The 10,195-nt window shown below is 41.6% G+C and overlaps 1 protein-coding gene across 1 annotated transcript; it reads right to left on the reverse strand.

The window, feature by feature from the left end:
* Positions 1-1,673: 1,673 nt before the first annotated feature.
* Positions 1,674-5,610, reverse strand: LOC149194968 (uncharacterized). The gene is made up of 4 exons (XM_089407855.1): positions 5,469-5,610; positions 4,462-4,562; positions 3,666-4,319; positions 1,674-2,090 (listed from the first exon to the last, which is right to left on the reverse strand). The coding sequence occupies exons 1-4, from the start codon at positions 5,608-5,610 to the stop codon at positions 1,674-1,676; spliced, it is 1,314 nt and encodes a 437-aa protein (XP_089263981.1).
* Positions 5,611-10,195: the final 4,585 nt, after the last annotated feature.

The following is a 10,195-nucleotide window of genomic DNA, read 5'->3' on the forward strand; positions in this document are numbered from 1 at the left end:
AAGTGACCGATATGACTTGGTGCATAGCAATCCACATCCCAACGCTTTTAGAAATATAATTATGGAGTACTGAAATCATTATATTCGGTTGAGCAGGATTTATGTGCACTAAATATTTTTCATGTTACGTGATCATTTATTATGACGATTCCCCCCTAACTTTAATGATAGCCGTCCTCGACACGTTTACTTGTCCTTTTTTGAATATATAATTAAATCTATAAAACAACAGAGATGTACCTGCGGGCTTACCTAACGGAGTGACAGTACAGTGTGTAGCAGCAACTGTGAGTGGCAGCACAATGAGTGATGGCAACAGTTAGGAATAGCTGCTTTGAAGTAATGGAAACAGTGAGTAACAGGAACAATGAGTACAACAGCTGTGGAGTAACAGTAGTTATGGTGTAATGACAGTTATGGAGTAACAACAACTACAGTGTAACGGTAGTTGCAGAGTAATAGCAGCTATGGTGTAACAGCTCTTAATGACTGATAAAGTGAGAGTGCCAGTTGTTACATTTCTCCTCGCCATATTTCTTTGTTTTTCCTGCAAAAGATAAACAAATAAACAACAATATATATTATTTATTTATATATATATATATATATATATAGAGCAGAGTGAGGGTGTCTTGTTTTCCAATGACCATTAAATCAGATGAAGCAGACAAATTTTTAACAAAAGCATCTTTAGAGGCTGGATGGTGATATAATTTAAGATGGTGTCCGTTTACCAGGAAGGAAGTATGGTTTTCATCTATTGTACTTAGTCTAACCGTTCCATTGTCAAACACTGCATCTACTTGATATGGGCCCATCCAGTGAGTGCAGAGCTTGCCTTTGAAATCCTTAAATCTGGAGTCATACAATAATGCCCAGTCCCCCACCTGAAACACCTTAGTTTTGATGAATTTATCATGCCATTTCATTCTCTGCTATTGAACAACAGTAGTTCTCTAGACAACCACTGCTCGAATCTCATCCAACTCATTCAGTTGTTCCAGTCAGTGTTTCTGGGCTTCTGATAAATCTAGGCCTACTTCCAGAGCTGTTCTGAGTGTACTTATATCAAATTCCACTGGAAACAAGGGGGATTTTCCATAGACTAATTCATATGGAGAAAACCATGTTGTACTCTACCATGTCGTTCTGTATACCCATAGAGCTTTTGGAAGTTTCTGTGCCCAGTCCTGGCAATGCTTGCTACTGTCTTTCTTAAGATATTTTCCAATACCTTATTTGTGCTTTCTACCTATCCATCCGCTTGGGGATGATAAGGGGGTTGTCACTCTATGTTTGATCCCATATTTCTGCATTAGCTTTTCTATCATATGAGATGTAAACTGTGATCCACCATCTGATACAATTTCTCTTGGAGTTCCATACCTAGCAAATATTTCTTCAAAAAGGAAGTTTGCCACCACTTGTTGTATTCCTCTCATGACTGCCCTAGCTTCCACCCGTTTAGTTACATAGTTGGTGTAAACTAAGATGTAAGCCTTCCGATGCGAAGGTGGGTTGAAGGGACTAATGAAATCGATGGCACATTTCTTGAATGGTTCAAGAACTATATGGGGTTGTAGGGACATCTCATCTACTTTCCTAGGTTGTCCCATCTATTAATAGCTATCGCATCTCCACACGTAATCCCGAGAGTCACGAAGGATGGAGGTCTAGTAATATCCCATTTGCAGTACATTATGACCTGTTGTTTTGTCTGCAAAGTTTCCCCCATAGGGTCCTTCGTGTGCAGCTTTTAATATCTCGAAAGTATCATCTCCTACCACACAATGCCGAATCTGCTGATCAACTTCCGTATGGAAGAGATATTGTGCCATCCATGAATATTGGGTACTGTGGTGAATGATCTTCCTTTCCTCCTTATAGGACAGATGACGATGAACTTTACCTGTAGCAAGATAATTAGCAATATCTGCATACCATGGAGTGTTAGCAGAAACTGCAAAAAGATGCTTATCCAGGAAATCATATTCAATTGGTGTTTCCTTACCATCATGTTCTATCCTAGATAAAAATTCTGCGACCACATTATCTCTCCCTAGTTTATCTACTATAGTGATATCAAATTCCTGTAGTAGCAACAACCATATTGTAATTCAACCAGGGGTAACAAGTTTATTCATTAAATACCTTATGGTTGCATGATCGGTGTGCACAAAAGTAGGATACCCAGTAATGTAGTGCCAGAACTTGTTGATGGCATAAACAACAACAAGAAATTCTTTCTCTGTCACTGTGTAGTTTAATTCAGTAGGTGCCAAATTTTTACTAACACAGTAGACTGCATAATGTACTTTATCCTCTTGCTGTCCTAATACTGTACCAATTGTTTTCTGAGAGGCATTCGTATGAATGTTGAAAGGAAATTCCCAATTAGGTCCTCTAAGGATCGGAGCACTGCAAACTAACTCCTTAATTTTTATAAACGCTGCATCACAGCCTTTTTTCCATACAAATTCTGAATCCTTCATTAGTAATTAAAATAGTGTGTGTGCTACTTTTGCAAATTTTTCTATGAAACGTTTATAATAACTAGCACAACCAATGAAACTACATACCTGTGTGACCATTTTAGGTGTTGGGAAGTGCAAAATGACCTGTATCTTTGCTAGATCCATCTTGATTCCTTCATTTGAGAGCAAATGTCCCAGAATGATTCCTTCTTCCATCATCATGTGACATTTCACTATACTTAGAGAGACACGCACTTATATACACCTTGCGAGAACTTTTTCCATATTTTTCAATCCCACCATGAACAATTCCCCATACACAGTAAAGTCATCCATATAGATCTCAACACTGTCATTTATCAAGCTAGAGAATATTCCCAAAATTGCCCTCTAGAACATTGCAAGAGAATTACATAGGCTAGAAGGAAGGACCCGGTATGCAAATTTTGCCCAGGGGCATGTGAACTTGGTCTTGTCCTGGTCCTCAGGAGCAATCTAGATCTGGTTATATCCACTAAAGCCATCTAGAAAAGAGAAATACTTCTTACTAGCCAATGTGTGCAACACTTGATCAATAAATGGCAAGGGAAAGTGATGTTTCTTTGTTCCCTTATTCAACTCTTGATAATCTACACAGATCTTCCATTTTCCATTCTTTTTGGGGACCATTACCAATGGTGAGACCCATTGGCTGTCTGAGATAGGGTAGATAAAACCTACATCTAGTAACTTCAGAAGTTCTTCTTTCACCACATTCTTCAATATAGGGTTCATTCTCCTCTGAGGTTGTCTTATAGGACGCCAATATTCCTTGATGTATATGTGATGGGTGCATAAGTTGGTAGGGATTCCCTTCATATCTACATAATCCCAGGCAGAGGCCTCTTTATGTTTCCACAGAACGACTATAAGTTGCTCCTTTCGAGATTCTGATAGATTCAGATTAATGTTCAAGGTTTACCCTTGTTCCAATTCCACTTGCATACTTTCATGAGGTGCATCAACAAGTGGTTCCTCTAATCCTTCTGTTCCTTCCATCATTTCCTAAGTCTCACAACTTAGGATAGATTCTAGGATCTGCTGGTTTGATTCTGAAATGGAACAAGGATCATCCATGAAGGAAGTGATTAAATCATCTTCTGATTCCATATTTAATTGCAGGGCCTATCCGATAGTAAGGACGGGTCTCACTTCTTCCTCTTCCATTACATCCTCCACTACAGATATGACCTTCTTACCGCCTACTAGTTTTACAGGTGAATTTGGTTTTGCAGGTGGGTATAACACTAAATTCTTAGTGTTATGCCCATTAGAAATGACCATATTCCCTGAGCGGCACCCAATGTAAGCATCTGCAGTGGCCAGCCATGGCCTACCAAAAATTAGGGGATGACCACCCACTGAAGATTGTGTATGTAATACCAAGAAGTCTATAGGGTAATGCCATGAGTCCACTAAAATTGTTACATCTTCCAGCTTTCCTACAGGTTTGACTGTAGATCGATCTGCTAATTCTAGTACTGTAGGTGTATGCTTTAAATTACGAAGTCCTAACACATGCATAGTTTTAGTGGTGATGACATTGATGGTAGCTCCCAGGTCTACCAACACATTTGGAATATTTACCCCATTAATCTGTACTATCAAGATCGAGTTCCCCAGGTCTCCATATTTCACTGGCATTGATTTTCCCATCATAAAGTCTGACAACTTTCCCATAACATGTATGGTAAGGGGATCTTTAATTTTCTTGGCAGGTTTCTTTGAAAAATATTCCCTAAGAGTCTTTGCATAGATTGGCACATCGCTCATAGCTTGCATTAAGGGAATTTTAACAAATAAATTCTGCCAATTCTCCTAATAAATCAAATTCAGATTAAGGACCTAATTTACTCATGATTAACCTCTCTGGGTAAGGTGGTTCAGATTGATGTTGCTTGGCAGGAGGTGTTTGGGTTCTATCGGGTTGCTTTCGCTCTCTACTGACCGGTTCTACCTCCTTACCATCACTATCAAGCTGTTCAATGTTAATTGGAGGGGGTTGGACATTAACTATCTGACCTGATCGCAGATTCATTTCATACAACTCTACAGTGGAGATACTATATGAAGGCAGATTAAGAACATTAGCTTTATGAGCTCCCTTATTGTTAGGGTTAGGGTTAGGCTGCATTGGGAGCTGAGGATGGGCAGGCTGGTTAATAAAAGGCACATTGGAGGGCAGTTGGAGCTGCTGCTGGGGCATCTGCTGTGGCATCTATGGAGGAAACTAACCAGGAGTGGAGCCTTGCTATTTTGGTGCCCACAAAGAGCTCATATTGGCTTCGGGATTCCACTGTTGCCAAGGTGGGTACTGGTATTGCAGCCACATGGGAGGATCAGGCATGGTCTAAGGATTCACATTACAATTGCTAAAATACTGAGATGGATCCTAGTACATACCTTGATTTCCCATCAGTGGTCGAGGCTACCATGGCTTCCTAGATCCCATGAGGTACAATTGCTCCGTGTCCTCCCCTATTCCTTGAAATAATGCTTTCAAGCCTGGTAAGGAAGGGCATGAGCTGGTCGCATGATTGAGCTCACAGATCGCACATTCCTCTATGGAATTTAGGGGACATTCCCTCTTCGGGTGCTTCTTTCTGCATATTGGACAAAATACTGCCATAGTCCTGTCCAGCTCCAGCTGCTTTTTTTTTACTTGCAAGGTGTCCATCTGCGCTGACAGGGTACTGAGGATATCTACTCTTAGGTTGTCTAGCAAGTTTCTAATTTCTGCTTTTGTAACACCCCCACCAGATCCCTTTACTGAATGGAACCCTTGCTTGTTCCTCATAAGCCCCCTTGAGCACTAAGTGCATAATTTGCAAATATCTTCGAAATTCTCCTTGGAGATATCTCCCTTTCCCACAATTTTCAATAGTTCCATCAAGTTTTATCGAAGGGATCAAAGGAGGATAATCTTTAATATTTCCTTATCCAGGTTAGAATGACCTGACCTCTGTAAGGTGTAGTCGAAACTCTCCACATAATATTCCAAGCTTTCATATTCTTTCTGTGTGAACTTGAAGAGTTCCTCCTTAATGTTCCATGATTTACAGTAATCCTGGTATTTCTCCAGGAAAGCTGTCTGCATATCCTCCCATGTAGAAATGGATTTTCCTCCAAGTCCCATGAACCATCGTAGATCTGTCCCTTTTAGAGTGGAAGGGAAAATCTTCAACTTCTAGGCATCTATTGTATAGTCATACACCCGGCATACTATATCAAGCTCAAATAGAAATGTATCAGGGTTTTTCGAGATAAGCCCATGGAAGGTTGGTAGAGCTGCCAATGGAATAGGCTCGGTAAGTGCAATGGTTCCCAGATCTCCAATAGGGAAATTGATGGTAGAGTTTGTAAGAGCCATGAATATTTTCCAATAGTCATTGGCGATTTCAATAGGCTCTATAGAGGGTGCCTAAGGATTCTTTGCTACCAGAACTTGAGCTTCTTTTGTAGCACTTCCCCAATCTCTTGGTGATGTAAATATCTCCTCGTCTCTTTCTCCTATGGCCTGATGGCTTGATCCTTTGGCTGTGACTCCCTTTCCTTTACTAGAATAGTCTGACCCTACTGATGCTCTGCTTGCAACTTCCTCCTCTGCTAACACCAGCGCAAGATTCTCTGGATCAGGTCTACTGCTAGATGTTTCCTCCATGGTCAGAGGAACCTACTATGTTGAGTCACCACAGAATGTTGCAGCTGATACTGGCTGTTCCACTGATTGTCCTTTTGACTTCACCCTTCTTGCTCCTAGTCTCACAGCTACACGAGAGGATGCTTTGGATTCAACCTTTGCTATGATCTCTTGTATATAAGTTTTTCTTCTCAGGTCTGGTCTTCTCCCCCTTAGGGCTCTCCCTTTGCCCCTTTTATTGGGTTCTTTGTTCATACAAAGTTGGATTGATGGGAGATTTCTATATGAACCTACAATGCTTCAACCCTGGAGTAAGGTGTCAAAAGACCATTCCTTCCCAAGGATGAAAGAACTCACAAAAATAAAGAAAGCTATAACAACAAAAAAAATATAGGGTTTCAAACCTGGAGCAGGGCGTCAAAGGACTCCTCCCTCCCCAGGGACAAGAACCAAACAATCAAAAACCACAGGAGGCCCTAAATTTTCCAGATCTGAAGCAGGGTGTAAAAAATTGTCCCTCCCCAAGGTAAAAGCTAGGGGTTTCCCAAAAAGGAAGCACACACAGGTTAAGAAAAACAATTCTAGCTAAAGGCCTAGAGCAGGGTGTCAAAGGACTCCTCCCTCCCCAAGATAAGAGAATGGCCCAAAATAATCAGAAAAACAGAAAACAAAAAGAGTACCTATGGTCAGGACCTGAAGCAGAGTCAGAAACTCATTCTCTCCCCAAGATGAGAGATTGACCCTTTGGTTGGTCCCGATCGTTGTTGCACCTTGTAGCCTCCCAGGAAACGGCACCAAAATTTTGTTGTCCAGGTAGGGGTGATTTATCTACCTTGTTTCGACATTAATCTTATCAATCCGGGTGCATATCCTTTCAAGGCAACGTGCAAGGTATATTGAGGGGCAACGCGTAATCTTTCCCAAACAAGGGTTTGTGGTTTAAGATTCAAAGCATAAATGCAAGATTAACAAATTACAGAACTACAGGAATAACTATAAATAGTAAGGAATTGTAACAACAACACAAACTGATAAATAACACACACGAAGACGCAACACCTGATCATAAGAGTGGGTCCAGCTCTTTGATCAAGGTTGCGTTAGCCACGAAAAGAATTAGAACATCAAAATGAACGATATTTTATTAATCAGTAACAAAGGTTTACAATACTGATGGGTGAACCCTCACTGACAGGATCAACCTGCATTTTATACACTGTGAGGGAGATTAACACATCTCCCGAAAACATAGCAACTGCAGATACAAATATATACATCGGTTGAAACGACATCAGCATCAGATGTCTGAGATAACAAGGAGGCCTAAGAATAGTTCAGGGAGCCTATTCCTCAAGCTGTGCATCCTCCTTCGGATCGGCCATTGCCAGTTCTGTTGCAATACGCCAAGTTGAGGGTTCCTGTTCCCATGCTGCGGTCAAACACACAGTTTAGTACCACAAATTGATAGACTTTATCCGTTTTACTTCGTTAATTAAAATATACCAATAGGACAAGTAAGGGGGAATTTACCTTGTAAGTTTAACATAACAACATGGGTAAATGAGTGAAGAAGGGTCAAAAAGGGTAATGCAAATAGGCAGAAAGATGGCCCAATTTGGTACCCAACAACCACGCGGTAAGTACATCAAATATTTGAATACCTGGATTAAGATGTTGTTATGTGAAAAACAAGTGTTGCGAATACATTAATGATGGAACGAAACAAAGCGGAAAGGTCTACAAAGGAATCAAAGGGTTAAGAAACAGACCTTTAATTTCACCTCCGCGAGCAAATGAGCAAGAGCGTGTTTAGGTCTCGCCAAGGAGTGCGGTCAGTTTAATAAGACATCACATGCCACAGTTACCATCTCCACTTATGCCACCACTCGCTTCACCTCCTTCACCTCCATCTTCACCCACACCACCTCCACCAAGCAAGCAGTTTAGTATGGAGAGCACGATTAAGATACCTGTATTCAGAGGAGTCAGAAATGAGAACCTGGGTCAATCTGGTTCGTGGTAATTGCAGTATGGGAAGCAAAAGGGGTTACGAATGCTAACATTAAGAAGGCTACATTGGTAAGCATTTTGCAGGATAGCATGTTGATGTGGTATATCAAGCACTCAAATGATCACTCGAATGTAGGAATAGCGGAGATCGAGGATGCGTTGAACAAAGAATTTAGTCGGGCGAAATCAGAGACATAGTTAATCATCAGATTTAAAGAGATCATGATGCTTCTAGGCTAGACCCGCTTGGATCTGGATCAGAGACTGAAGACTATGATCTGCGAGGCTAACATGATGCTAATGGATGTGGAGCACCATGCATGGTTCGTGGCATCTTTGACACCACAGCTGCGGACGACATTGTCACGGCAGAAGGTTTCAACCCAGGCAGAAGCGTTGGAATGGTAATAAGGTTGCATGAAACATCGATACAGGATCCAGGATCCAGGATTGGGAGTTCAATAGATCCATGCGCAGCTTGAGACTCTTTACGTGGAAATGCATAGCTTGAAGCAGGATAGGGCACCCCGGCTAGAGGCACACGAAAAAGTGCGGTGCATAAAATGTAAAGGCGAGGGCCATGACAAAGATCACTATCTAGTATTTGTGAACTACTTGGCAGGAGGGGGACTAATGTCATTGATACCAGAGGCATAGGCAGGGCCAAGTGCGGCACCCACGCTCTAGTGCATGATCTATCAGGTGGGAGGAAACCACATGATGGACAACTGTCATTTGTTACAGAAGTATACACAAACTCCCTAGCAGTGGTTTTGTAATTTTTGTAGATTGGTCGACCACAACGAGTGTACTTGTCATGTCTACGAGTTGATGATGGAGCAAACCCCAACATATAGAATGCAGATGGAAATGTGAGGCCTTGACCCAACCGCAAGGATGGCGTGCACTAGATTTCAAGGGCGAGGTCGATGAAAAGGAGGAAAGGGATGCAGACAATTAATCTATTACAATTGTGGAGGACCAAGGCACTACTGTCAAAATTATACCAACCCAACGAGAACATCTTGTTCGTACTATGAGCGGTTTGATCATGAAATGGTAGATTGCCCTAAGTTGATCTTGCAGATGCTCGAGAAAGGGGTACTTCAGCCCAATGCAATGCAAAATATTCAAATGATGAGATCTGAACTACGCGAAGAAGACCCCAACATGAACATGGTGCTCAGAAGCAGCACGACCACAGGGGAAGATAAGGGGATGCAACCCAAGGAAGATACATGGCTTCACAAGGCTCCTACAAAGGAACCTGTGTTTGACTTGGAACACACAAAAGAGACGTTTATGGAAGCTAAGAAGAGCTTCATAGAGGACTCTACTTTAGGTAGTAAGGATCAACCAGAGCCTATAATGGATGCTTCTATGCTTACTACCTTTTTAGAGACATGCATGAAGCTACTATGTGACAATAAGGTAGTTAAAGGACTACATGAGCTGATCACTAGGTGCACAGGGTTGGGTCAACTGCACGTAGTCTGGAAGCTGGGAAGGCATGAATTGCGCATAGGGAGGGAAATGAGATTGACAGTGCAGATTGGTGAGTATGAAATGGATCAGGTAATCCTGGACTTGGGTTCGGACATGAATGTATTACCCAAACAAACATGGGAACACATGGGTAGGCTCATGTTGCAGTGGTCCCTGATTCAATTACAGATGGCGAACCAACAGAAGATCTTGCCCATGGGAAGGTTGCAAGGGGTAACAATGGATATCAAAGGTGCAAGCATACAGATAGACTTTGAGGTAATCAAGATTGTTGATGATAGCAACCCTTACCTCGCATTACTGTGAATAGACTGGGCCACTGATATGAATGGAGTAATCAGCCTAAGAGAATAGAAGATGATATTCGAGAAAAATTCTCTACGTGTAGTCATATCGTTAGATCCAGCCGAAGGAACGTGCTACACTGAACCTGTGCATGACGATGAGCTAGATTGTATCTACAAGATAATTGCATGAGATCAAGATTGGGTGAATCCGACTGTAGATGGAAGAATCTTGTGGGAGC

This window comes from Pinus tabuliformis, chromosome 2_2, assembly GCF_031772625.1.
Source record: "Pinus tabuliformis cultivar Carrire ecotype Pingquan chromosome 2_2, CPIR1, whole genome shotgun sequence".
NCBI lineage: Eukaryota > Viridiplantae > Streptophyta > Pinopsida > Pinales > Pinaceae > Pinus > Pinus tabuliformis.

What these genes read in the sequence shown, in the direction of transcription:
- LOC149194968 (XM_089407855.1), bottom strand. Translation starts at nt 5,610, where the DNA reads ATGCAGACAGCTTTCCTGGAGAAATACCAGGATTACTGTAAATCATGG. An exon ending in ATGGTAAGGAGGTAGAACCG is followed by an intron (nt 4,320 to 4,461) that starts GTCAGTAGAGAG and finishes GAGAATTGGCAG; the next exon opens with AATTTATTTGTTAAAATTCC. An exon ending in ATGTAATGGAAGAGGAAGAA is followed by an intron (nt 2,091 to 3,665) that starts GTGAGACCCGTC and finishes TTGCTACTACAG; the next exon opens with GAATTTGATATCACTATAGT.